The 13,509-nt window shown below is 39.0% G+C and overlaps 2 protein-coding genes across 2 annotated transcripts in view; one reads left to right on the forward strand and one right to left on the reverse strand.

Moving 5' to 3' along the window:
* Positions 1-13,509, forward strand: part of LOC134220720 (uncharacterized protein CG43867-like) — an 840,013-nt gene that overhangs the window by 420,474 nt on the left and 406,030 nt on the right.
* Positions 5,082-6,502, reverse strand: LOC134219110 (odorant receptor Or2-like). The gene is made up of 5 exons (XM_062697802.1): positions 6,270-6,502; positions 6,112-6,195; positions 5,542-6,057; positions 5,270-5,479; positions 5,082-5,202 (listed from the first exon to the last, which is right to left on the reverse strand). The coding sequence occupies exons 1-5, from the start codon at positions 6,483-6,485 to the stop codon at positions 5,101-5,103; spliced, it is 1,128 nt and encodes a 375-aa protein (XP_062553786.1). The 5' UTR covers positions 6,486-6,502; the 3' UTR covers positions 5,082-5,100.

A 13,509-nucleotide genomic window follows, 5' to 3' on the forward strand; every position in this document is an offset into this window, starting at 1 on the left:
AAATTCTTTCGAATTTCGAAGGAAATTCTTTGAATTTCCGAAGGAAATACTTTCGAATTTCGAAGGAAATACTTTCGAATTTCCGAAAGGAAATTCTTTCGATTTCGAAGGGAAATTCTTTCGATTTCGAAGGAAATTCTTTCGATTTCGAAGGAAATTCTTTCGAATTTCGAAGGAAATTCTTTCGAATTTCGAAGGAAATTCTTTCGATTTCCGAAGGAAATTCTTTCGAATTTCGAAGGAAATTCTTCGAATTTCGAAGGAAATTCTTTCGAATTTCCGAAGGAAATTCTTTCAATTTCGAAGGAAATTCTTTCGAATTTCGAAGGAAATTCTTTCGAATTTCGAAGGGAAATTCTTTCGAATTTCGAAGGAAATTCTTTCGAATTTCGAAGGAAATTCTTTCGAATTTCGAAGGAAATTCTTTCGAATTCGAAGGAAATTCTTCGAATTTCGAAGGAAATTCTTTCGAATTTCGAAGGAAATTCTTTCGAATTTCGAATGGAAATTCTTCGAATTTCCGAAGGAAATTCTTTCGATTTCGAAGGAAATTCTTTCGAATTTCGAAGGAAATTCTTTCGAATTTCGAAGGAAATTCTTTCGAATTTCGAAGGAAATTCTTTCGAATTTCGAAGGAAATTCTTCGATTTCGAAGGAAATTCTTCGAATTTCGAAGGAAATTCTTTCGAATTTCGAAGGGAAATTCTTTCGAATTTCCGAAGGGAAATTCTTTCGAATTTCCGAAGGGAAATTCCGAAAATTCCGAAATTCGGAAATTCTTTCGAATTTCCGAAGGGAAATTCTTTCGAATTTACGAAGGGAAGTTCTTTCGAATTTCCGGAGGGAAATTCTTTCGAATTTCCGGAGGGAAATTCTTTCGAATTTCCGGAGGGAAATTCTTTCGAATTTCCGGAGGGAAATTCTTTCAAATTTCCGGAGGGAAATTCTTTCGAATTTCCGGAGGAAATTCTTTCGAATTTCCGGAGGAAATTCTTTCGAATTTCCGGAGGAAATTCTTTCGAATTTCCGGAGGAAATTCTTTCGAATTTCCGAGAGGAAATTCTTTCGAATTTCCGAGAGGAAATTCTTTCGAATTTCCGAGAGGAAATTCTTTCGAATTTCCGAGAGGAAATTCTTTCGAATTTCCGAGAGGAAATTCTTTCGAATTTCCGAAGGGAAATTCTTTCGAATTTCCGAAGGGAAATTCTTTCGAATTTCCGAAGGGAAATTCTTCCGAATTTCCGAAGGGAAATTCTTTCGAATTTCCGAAGGGAAATTCTTTCGAATTTCCGAAGGGAAATTCTTTCGAATTTCCGAAGAGAAATGCATTCAAATTTTTGATTTTTGGATTCGACAATGTTTCCCACCCGAAAACATCCTAGACAGGACCGAGAATCGTATTTGCCATCACTTGATTGACAATCCGACGCCTTTGAAGAGACCCCTAGAGATCATTTCTATTGAAATTCGGAGTTCCTTCAAACATTTCTTTGGAAGTTCCTTTAGATTTATTCCGAAATAAAAAATAGTAACTCATCTTCTTATTCATATTAGCATTACGTCCTCCACTGGGACATTGCCGCCTACCAGCTTAATCATTTAGCACTTCCACAGTTTTCAGCTGCGCGATATCCAAGCCGAGTTACCATTTTTGCATTCGTACATCAATAGGCTTACACGATGATACATTTATGCTTGTGGAGCCTTTTGAATAGATACTTTTAAGTACTTCGAAAGGATGCTACTAAGCCTCTTCAAAGAAAACTTCCAATCCTCTTGAAAGGAGGCTTCCGAGCCTCTTGACAGGAGACTTTCGAGCCTCTTGATAGGAGACTTTCGAGCCTCTTGACAGGAGACTTTCGAGCCTTTTGAAAGGAGGCTTCCGAGCCTCTTGACAGCAGGCTTCCGAGCCTCTTGAAAGGAGGCTTCCGAGCCTCTCGAAAGGAGGCTTCTGAGCCTCTTGAAAGGAGGCTTCTGAGCCTCTCGAAAGGAGACTTCTGAGCCTCTTGAAAGGAGGCTTCTGAGCCTCTTGAAAGGAGGCTTCTGAGCCTCTTGAAAGGAGGCTTCTGAGCCTCTTGAAAGGAGGCTTCTGAGCCTCTTGAAAGGAGGCTTCTGAGCCTCTTGAAAGGAGGCTTCTGAGCCTCTTGAAAGGAGGCTTCTGAGCCTCTTGAAAGGAGGCTTCTGAGCCTCATGAAAGGAGGCTTCCGAGCCTCATGAAAGGAGGCTTCCGAGCCTCATGAAAGGGGCTTCCGAGCTTCTTGTAAGGAGGTTTCTGAACCACTTGAGAAGAGGTTTCCGAGCATCTTGAAAGGAGGCTTCTGAGCCTCTTGAAAGGAGGCTCTGAGCCTCTTGAAAGGAGGCTTCTGAGCCTCTTGAAAGGAGGCTTCTGAGCCTCTTGAAAGGAGGCTTCTGAGCCTCTTGAAAGGAGGCTTCCGAGCCTCTTGAAAGGAGGCTTCCGAGCCTCTTGAAAGGAGGCTTCCGAGCCTCTTGAAAGGAGGCTTCCGAGCCTCTTGAAAGGAGGCTTCCGAGCCTCTTGAAAGGAGGCTTCCGAGCCTCTTGAAAGGAGCTTTCCAAGGCTTTTGAAAAGAGGCTTCCGAGCTGCTTGAAAGGAGCCTTCCAAATCTTTTGAAAGGAGGGTTCCTATCCTCTTGAATGGAGACTTCCGAGTCTCTTAAAACGAGGCTTCTGAGAATTTTGGAAGGATGCTTCTGGACACCTTGAAAGGAGGCTTTCAAGCCTCTTGAAAGGAGGCTTCCGAGCCTCTTGAAAGGAGGCTTCCGAGCCTCTTGAAAGGAGGCTTCCGAGCCTCCTGAAAGGAGGCTTCCGAGCCTCCTGAAAGGAGGCTTCCGAGCCTCTTGAAGGGAGGCTTCCGAGCCTCTTGAAGGAAGGCTTCCGAGCTTCTTGAAGGGAGGCTTCCGAGTCTTTTGAATTGAGGCTTCTGAGCCTCTTAAAGTGAGGCTTCCGAGCCTCTTGAAGGAAGGCTTCCGAGCTTCTTGAAGGGAGGCTTCCGAGTCTTTTGAATTGAGGCTTCCGAGCCTCTTATAGTGAGGCTTCCGAGAATCTTGAAAAAAAAAAAAATTGAAGAACCATTCAACCCTCTTGAAAAGAAGTTTCCGAACTTCTTATAGGGAGACTTCCGAGCCTCTTGAAGGAAGGCTTCCGAGCCTATTGAAGAAGCATTCAAGCCTCTTGAAGAAGCAATCAAGCCTATTGAAAGGAAGTTTCCGAGCCTCTTGAAAGGAGACTTCCAAACCTTTTGATAAAAGGCTTTCGAGCGTCTTGAAATGAGGCTTCCGAGCCTCTTGAAAACAGGCCATGAAAGGAAGCATCTGAGCCTCTTGAAAGAAAGCATCCGAACCTCTGGAAAAGAAGTTTCCGTGCCTCTTTAAAAGAGACTTTCAAACTATTCTTTTGACATGTGTATGAAGCGGTTTCCAGCCTCTTGCAACAAAGCAACTGAAACGCTTTTTAGAAAAAAAAAATCTTCATTCCTCTCAAATGAAGATTTCCGAACATTCAAATTTGAGATTATAGTTCAGAGGTATATTCATAATATATTATTCAACATTTTGTTTCGAACAGATAGATTGCATTTGAAGTTTTTTTTTCATATATTTAATCCAACAGCCCTTCATATACTGTGCTGATTGTGGTGGGCAGGATTTTTTAGACTTTGAATCACTGATCGCCGTGCGTATTGTGTACAATGCAAAGTTTTTAAATAGAATAATTTGCAGTTATCAAAACATTATTGATAATTTTTTATAGGATTTGTAATACATCCGCCATTACGCATTTTTGTCCGAGGTACCCCCTGGAGTCAGCGAAGGTACCCCTTCAGGAATTCCTTTTAAGTACTCCTTCGGAAATTCCTTTAGAAATCCCATCAGAAACTATTCCTTCCTTCAGTACAGTAAATTTTTGGAAGAGTTCTTCCAACAATTCTTTGGATAGAATTCTGGTATTGTGTATGGTTTTACTAAAGGAAAGAATTCCTAAAGGAATTTCTGAAGAAATTTACGAAACAAAAAATCCTGCATTTCTCCAGAATGTTTTTCAGGGACTGCTTCAAGAATTCTTCGGAAGTTTCGCCAAGATTTATCAAAATTGGCAGAATGACATTTTTTCCCTAGTTTAAATCCGCTTAAAATAGCAGATAACCAATTTATGAATACTCATGCAAACACTGTAACGCAATGTAAGCCATGTATTTACAAATTATTTCCTTGACTTTTAATTTTAAATATTTAGGTATTCAATTTTAAGGCTAATTTTTTTCTTAAGTGATTCATTTAGCGTTTCAGTCTGTTTCAATTTTTAAATAAAAACGATTATATGTTGTTTTTCATTCAAACCCTAGACGCCTAATAAATCACCGAAAAGTACATCGAAAGCAGTCAACATCATAAAAGCAAAGGTCTTTTTCTTTAAAACGTAGGAATTCTAGGAATTGTTCACAAGAAAAGCCGTTCCACACTGCTAGATGAACCTTATTTTGGAAAAATAAATATTCGACCATGAAGTAGATAATTGAACAACATTCAAGTACTGTAAAATAAGGATGATTATTCGTGCTGCGATATAATGTACAATTCGATATAACGTACAACTTTGAAATCGTAATGTACGTTATATCGAAGTTTACCTGTATTTTGGCAATAACGCCTAAGCCCGTAGTCCGATCCGACCAATTTTCAATAGGAATCAATGGGAAAAGATTGCCCGTCGAATTTTCATCGTTAAATTTGTAAATCGTAAGTTATGAGAAAGTTATTTAGAGCTTTTAAGTGAAATCTGTCCGTGTTGGTATGTACGTATTTTAACCTCAACAATAAGACCGTATTAATTGTCTCGTACTATACTCGATCGGATTGGGTCAAGTACGTGACACTGAAAAGGACCTGTTTAGGTAGAAATACGTATCTGTAAAGTTGTGGAATTTATTGCTAAATTATCTTTTGACAAGTAAAAAGAATTGTTATGAAAGCCAGGAAATAACTCATGTGTTATTAAAATACGTTACAGAAAGATATGAATGGATATTATATAATATGATGCGAATCAATAAGACATCTCTTCATCATCATTGTTGCTTCCTCTTTAATTATAAACTCGTCGCAGCAGGGTGAAGTACGAATAGGATGCATTCAACAGCGATTGGAACATTTCCAGCGTCATCGGATAGACGTTGCCTACTGTGATCTGTGGAAATAATTAAAACCAATAAACGAGGAGTTGCCTAAATTTCCACCCCCGCATTTTGACTTACGTCCAGTGGTTGCTGCGCTCGAAGAATAACCAGCAAAAGATGTTTCTTGATTGAATTGTCCAGCTCGACCCATGGGCCGCTGTAGGCAGCCTCCGCTATGTTCATGCTTTCCTCCCGCACCTCGTTGGCGTGCCAGTAGAAGGCGAAGATTTGCGAAATTATCATGAAAATGTACGCAAAGACGATGACGGTTTGCGCGACGTTCTCAATCTTAGAGGCGAAATAAAATGTTATCAACTTGGTACCTATGGCAGCAATAATCGGATACTTACAATATTCAGAAGAAAAAGTAAAGCGCACAGCATTGCTCCAAACGAGATGAATTCGAAGAAACAAATGTAGGTCACCAGTGAGTTCAGCTCAGCAACGTAGGTTATGATTCGGACGTGATCTTTTATAATTTTTATAATTCGTTGGTTAACTTCATTGGCGTCCTGGTCGATGATGCCATTCTTGAAGATGATCAACTGTCGTTTGAGGGTTTTAATTTGGACTAATCCAAACAGGGTGGTCGATGCGAAAAAGCTGGTGAACGGGATGTACATGCAGCAGCCAGGAATGGTCAGCACAACCTGAACCACGTAGATTATTGCGTACTGGGGCGATTGGAAATTATCCACACCAGGGATGAACATACCGTACGGTAAATCACGATTTCCGGCAAACATCGGGTAAACCACGAAACAGGTGCTGATAATGGCGCCGAGAGCGAGATTCATGATTGACAGTATTCGAGCACGGATCGTGTAGCTTCTCAATGTGGTTTGGATGATGTCGTCTTTTATATGCTTCATAGGAAAACTTTTATTCTACGTGCATTTCGGTAATGAAGTAATACTTACGTAAATTTCCGAATACACTTCAGCTATTCCTCCCATGAACTGCTCGTAATGCTTACGATCGTGTACAAGAATCAATGTCCGCAGCTAACAAATATTTTTAATCCCAAAATTACCCAAAATTACTTAAAGTTTCAAAACAAAATATTTTCCCATCTTACCACCGCGTTGAAGTACAGCACCGCAAAGTAGGCCTTGATAATGACCTCCTGGATGTTTCCCCACGACCGATACAAGTCGGTGAACATAAATAACGTCATTACCGTCACCGGGATGATACTCACGTACCGCATAATGTCGTGCTTCAAAACGAAGGACCAGAACCGCCAAACATGAGCATTAACGGAAATTATCGGACAATCCAGAATGTTGGCCATTGCGAAATTGTGTACTGTAAGACCGATGAAACCAAAGTGAATGAACACAATCGTCCGATTACGTTGTGATAAGTACTTTTTCGCATCACCACTGAGGAGCAAATGATTGAATAATTTACGAAGGAAAATGTGTCACTTTCTCACCTGTGCAACAATTAGATTCTTATTACCTTTCTCGTGATTCTGTCATTTTCCGTGGCATAAGGAACTTTATATGTTTATACATGTGAACCCTGATTCAGGAATATTGAATGGTAACTTATCTTCCCTAAATATTAAAGGATTATAGGAAATCGTTTTAAATATGAAGAGATGAATAACCAGCATTCGTGGCTTTTAATGGTTTGTTTTAGATATTTCACATTAATAATTTATTCATAGTTACACCGGAGTGGACTTTGCGGTACGAAGATTCCATTCAGCTCGGCCCATTGCTTCCCGGTGTTTCACGTAGCTTGGTTATTTATGGATAGTCTGGAACTGATGTGAACTGCACTACAATCGAGATTAATGTTCGTTGGTACTAATTTCGAAAAGTATGATAATTAGAAAGGTGACGGTTTTCTCTGGCTCGAAATAAACTGTTTTGAAAGCAGTGATCATTTTGCACAGCTTCAAAGCTAGAATATATTTTCCGTTAATAATTATTAAACTAACGATATTTATATAATTAACTTACAATCTAGTTTGAATTCAATATTCCAGCAACCGATTCCATCACAACTCTAAACTTATCCAAGCTAAATTTATTGCTTTCGTGTGGAAGTATATGGCATTACCACACATTTAATTGCCAGTGTTGCCAGTTTCACGAAACCTATCAACTATTCTCAACACTCCCACCCGTGAAACTAGTAACATTCTGGTCTATTATGTACTTCCATCCAATTTAACTTATAACCATTTGAATGAACCATATTACGCCAAATAGTCCCTCCTGGATCAAAAACATTATTTTCCGAAAAACGGTCTTGCTTGAATTCGTATAATCTATCATGCTTTCTATTGCCCGCCAGACCCATTTCCAAACTTGAAATTGATTTTGTTTCATTTTTCTCTAGAGCGAATGTATCCAGCCTGCTGTATTCCCTCACGCTTATTGGTATTACTGCTACCACTATCACTTCATCATTACTGTTCCGTAAAGTTAGCAATTTTGTACATTGTTCTTTCATCCCAGTGCCTGTTTGAGCGGCACCAGCCGTATTTATCAGTTTCTCATCACCGGAGCCAAACTCATTCGTGCCGGATGATACGATGAAACTTACGTTAGCCGAAATATTTGGTTGCGAAGCCGTCTCCAATTTATGAGCGTCGTCAGCTTCGACACATGAAGTCTTTGGCAGAAGAATTGCTGACACAGATGCGGTTTTGCGAAGAGGAATTACACAGCTATCTCGTTGACTAAACTTCTCATTTATAGCTTCCTTCTTCGCACGGAATGTAGACTCAATTTGCTTAGCAGCTGCATCATAATGTTCATTCAGCCGCGCCAGCTCTCGTTCGTATTCCTGTTTGATTCGTAACTCTTTCTGGCTATGTTCAATTAGCCATGACTTGTGTTGCTCCTCTAGTAATGCGAGCTTTGTATACAAGTCCTCCATGACGAATCCTTTTGTATGGGCAGTTAGATTCTTTGAAGAATGTTGTGACGGTTTTCTCTGGCTCGAAATAAACTGTTTTGAAAGCAGTGATCATTTTGCACAGCTTCAAAGCTAGAATATATTTTCCGTTAATAATTATTAAACTAACGATATTTATATAATTAACTTACAATCTAGTTTGAATTCAATATTCCAGCAACCGATTCCATCACAACTCTAAACTTATCCAAGCTAAATTTATTGCTTTCGTGTGGAAGTATATGGCATTACCACACATTTAATTGCCAGTGTTGCCAGTTTCACGAAACCTATCAACTATTCTCAACAGAGACTATCCAATATTTTGTCTTCGACAATCGCTTGTTGATTTATGTGTTACTTTTTGACCTGATTCTTCTTGATACATGATACTTACACTGTCCACATCAATAATTCAATGAAGAAAATATGTCACTTTCTCACCTGTGAAACAGTTATCATTCCCATGCAATGCCCAACTAAGTTATGCAAATAGTATTTCGACCGACGACAAAGTTGATTCAAGTACGAGACACTGACGACGACCTAATTCTTATGGGCAAAATACGTATCTAAAAAATCACTTTCTAGAAATTTAATCAGTAAAGGCATTATTGAAAGGTGGAATTCCGCCTGTTGTGACCTGGTTGGAAGATGCAGATACACAACATATAAATGCCAGTTCAGACCGAACTTTAGTGGAATTTCTTCAACTGTCTAAGACGAGTTTAGTACTTTTCATTTAATTCCACTACGTTTTGTTATCTTTCTTCTTTTCCATTGGCATTACATTTCCCACTGGGACATTGTCGTCTCGCAGATTAGTGTTCATTAAGCACTCCCACAGTTATTAACTGCGAGGTTTCTAAGCCACATATTTAAATTATTTCACAGATTTCGGTGAATTTTGCTTCAATTCACCGAAATCCCAACAGCAGAATTGTTCGGTAAATATTTCACCAAATTTTCTGCGAAAATCTCGATTATTTGCATATGATTCGGCAAATCGGCCGTAAGAAAACCATTTTATTGTTAAATATCTTGGCTGTGCATATGCACAGCAAATGTTTCGAAATGGAAAATTGATATGAAATATGCAAAAAAGAATCCACGTGTCTTGGAGGGACTCGAACCCTCAACCTCCTACTCTCTAGATAGGCGTGATAACCCCTACACAACAAGACCACTTAAAGGTCACGTTTGCGGAAAATCCATCCGAATCCGAGTACCAACCTCCACCGCGGTTGGTAGCATTTTCTTAATTTGTTCAATTGTTCATCCTTCGCGAGAATAAACCATTGTTCATTTGAATTTCGGGCTAGGCGCCCGCGTCATAATTTCTTTAACGTAAGGAAAGTAAAAATGAAACGGGGTTAGAATCTATATAATAAAAATGAGTTGAGATTTCTTCCTGACGATTTAACTCGCGAACGGGACCGATTTGCAAGATTTTTTTCCTATTTCGATTCGTTTTGGGATCCGCAAGGTTTGTATATACAAAAAGTTGGTGAATTTAACGGGGAAATGCAAAAAATCAGTAAAATACAAATTTGGGTCAGCTGTTGAGGAAAATAAAACAAACGCATGGAAATTGATCTGACATTTGCAACACCCGGGCAAAGCTGGGTTTCTTTCGCTAGTTGAAAATAAAATAATATTCACGGTTGTTCAACCACATTATTGATAGTAATCGGAAAGCTGATGTCAATCACCAATGCTTATTTTATCTCTATTTGAGGTTAAATAAGAATGTTCAGCCTAACATATTTTGTTAATTTACGTTTATTTTACATGTCGTTTACTTTGTATTAGTTTCGCGCGCGTGTGTGTATGTCGTTTGCCGTGACCAGTATACCGTAACCAGGATCTCACTGTTATTAATCCTGATGTGCTGGTTGGCACTCGTGTTGGGCTTGTGCACTTCAAGCAGCACACGGTCGCTTCCGTCTCAACATAAAATCGTACAATCGTGCAATACAAGATGCTAAATTGGAGACGATAAACATACATGATATTCATACATGTTGTATGGAGAAGCACCTCTTTCGCGTCCACTTCAGTATCCTACACGACACCATATGAATCATTTGTTTGAGAAACTACATATATCCATTTTTCACAATTCCGAGACAACAACAAAAAACTGTTTTAAACAAAGTGGCACCGAATCTTTTGATTTTTCCGATACAGATCAATAGTTCCAGGCAAAACTCAATGCCCTGGGGCACTTTCAGAAACGGCAAACAGCGCTTCATAATCGCTCTCCAAAGTGCGTATACATTTTCAACAACAAAAAAATTCGTGTTGTTTGTCAGAATACGTATTTTTGGATGAGGATTCAGAATATATAAAAATCTCATTTTGGCCAAAAATGTCACATATGTAGTTTCTCAAACAAATGGTTCATATGTTTATGTGTTGACTGGATTTGATAGTGCCTGAATTTAGACACATGCAGCTTTTTGTGGAAGTGCAACAGAGCCCGCTGTCAAACCCCATCACATCCTAGGCAGGCCCTTTCGCAGTGGCCATGGGGAGGGGTCGTCAAGCCTTGTGCATGGTCCCAGCTGCCCCTTTGTTTCTCCAAAAAGCTGGATGTTGTATGGAATTAGAAAATTTGAACATTCAAAAATAGAAAAATATTTTAAGCTCTTTTAGTGGAATGCATTCAACCGTCTAAGACGAGTTAAGTACTCTCCATTTAATTCCACCAATTATTTTCGATATCTTTGGAGATACGTATTTGAACCACAACTGTGTGGTCGTGTTTTTTTTTTTTTGAAGACTGAAGACTGAATCAACCGTAATAGTAAAAAGAGAAATAATTGGAAAAAATAAAAATCAGTTTCTTAATCAAATTTAAATTTAAAATTGAAAAAATAAGAATTTAAAATTTAGAATCCTAAAAAAAAATAAAAATTTTAATATCTGAAATATCTAAAATTTTGTGGTTTGAAAATTTAAAAACTTGAGGGTTTACAAATTTAAAAATGGTAAATTGGATAACTGGATAGGTATTCAAAATTTGTTTCTTTTGAATTTGATTTTTTGTTATTTTTTTTTAAATCTCTAATCACTTTTTTTTTTATTTTACAATTATCCACTATCCCAATTTTCACATTTTCCTATTTTGGAATTGATGGTTTAAAAATTTAAAAATGGCAAATTGGATAACTTGATAGTTGGATAATTATCCAACTGAAAAATTAAAAACTATGAAAATTTAAATAAAATGGAAAAATTTTCGAAATTGGAAACTTGCAAAAGTCGAAAATTGGAAATAGGAAAAATGGTAAATCAATAAAATAAAAATTGTATGGTGTGAAAAGGAGAATGTTAAAAATGGAAAATGGCAAAAGGTAGATGACAAAATGGACCACATGATGGGGCTGCTTTTCCTTTCGCGTTTCGATTTCTAGCCTTCATTACCCAACATCTCTATTTCTCACCGCACTACTTTCTTGCACTGGTTTCCTTTGCCCATAACTCATTAATTTATTTACTGCATCGTTTGAACCGGGAACCGGCTTTATAGTGCTGGGAAAGATGCGACAACGCGTGATTGCTCCTTAATGCCTCAAAACAGAAACATTTTAATTCAACTTTTCAACGTGGATCTATAAACATAGCTCATGATCTGTAACTTACAGACTGTAAGTCAGAGGTATAAAATAACAAAAAATCCACTTTTTATTTCATTTTGAGTCATTAAAGTAGAAGTCTATTTTTCTGTCAATAAAAAAATGGAAATTTGTTTTGAATACAAACTATGCCCTTCAGTATGTGCTGACCCATCTTGCTCCATTTGCAAGTTCATATTAAAATGTCTAATTTTTAATAAAATTTATTTATTCCAACGCAGTTAGTATAACATACATTACTTTTGATACTTTCACTTTATGGGCTACAGCTCTTCGATGAACCTACGCCGGATGGAGTATCCTTCTCCACTGGACGCGATCCAGGGCCAATTACTTCCAGTCGCCCTGCACATTGAACACCGTCAGATCTTCTTCAATTGGAAAAGCCATCGGGTAAGCGGCCTTCCACGAAGCCTACGGCCTCTTCCGGGTTCTCTACTAAATGTTATCTGCGCTTGACGTTCTTACGGCATACGAACAACGCGACCAGCCCACCGTAGTCTGCCGTGTTGTATAAGCTTAATAATATCCAGCCCTTTATACACCTGGTACAATTCGTGATTCATGCGACGCCACCAGATACCGTTCTCCTGTTTACCACCAAATATTGTCCACAGCACCTTACGCTCAAACACTCCGAGAGCTCTCCGATCAGCCTCCTTTAACGTACATGTCTCATTGCCGTATAAAGCCACCGGAAGAATCAGAGTAGTATACAGCGCGAGTTTTGTTTTTGTTTGCAGACTACGGAACTTAAGCTGGTTACGAAGTCCGTAATAAGCCCTATTTGCAGCTGCAATACGCCTTTTCACCTCGCGGGTAACATCATTATCGCACGTCACTAATGTTCCAAGATACACAAATTCTTCTACCACTTCAATTTTTCACCATTCAGCACTATTTCGCTACCACCACCACTAATTAACCCACGTTGATTGCCAGCGAACATGTACTTCGTTTTGCTGGTATTGATCGTGAGTGGAATCCTTGCTGTCTCCCTCTTAAAAGGCGCAAAAGCCTCTTCCACGGCACGGCGATCAATTCCGATAATATCGATATCGTCCGCAAATCCCAGGAGCATGTGCGATTTTGTGATAATGGTACCGCTTCTTTGCACACCAGCTCTCCTAGAGCGCTATATTGAACAGTAGATTCGAGAGTGCATCAGCAGGGTGATAATCCATCTAAGGTAACAAATGACGTCGATATTTCATCCGCAATCCTTACACTTGATTTCGATCCGTCCAACGTTATACGAATCAGCCGTATCAGTTTCACCGAAAAACCATGTTCAAGCATAATTTGCCTTAATTTATTCCGTTTCACTGAATCGTACGCCACCTTGAAATCAATAAACAGATGATGTGTCTGCAAGTTGTACTCCCGGAATTTATCAAGAATTTGTCTCAGGGTAAACATTTGATCCATCGTTGATCGGCCCTCACGAAAACCTGCTTGATATTCGCCGACGGAGGACTCTTCAAGCGGTCTTAATTTGTTGAACAGAATGCGTGACATAATTTTGTACGCCGAATTAAGGAGCGTTATTCCTCGGTAATTGGCGCACTCCAGTCTGTGCCCTTTCTTAAACAGAGGGAAATGAGGCCGTCCAACCAGCTAGCAGGCATTTCCTCGTCTTCCCATTTTTTCCACATAATATGGTGCAGAACTTCATAAAGCTGCTCTCTGCCTTGTTTGAGAAGTTCAGCCGGGAGCTGGTCCTTCCCCGCAGCCTTATTGTTTTTCAGCTCTTTAACAGCT

Source organism: Armigeres subalbatus, chromosome 3 (genome assembly GCF_024139115.2).
Source record: "Armigeres subalbatus isolate Guangzhou_Male chromosome 3, GZ_Asu_2, whole genome shotgun sequence".
Lineage (NCBI taxonomy): Eukaryota > Metazoa > Arthropoda > Insecta > Diptera > Culicidae > Armigeres > Armigeres subalbatus.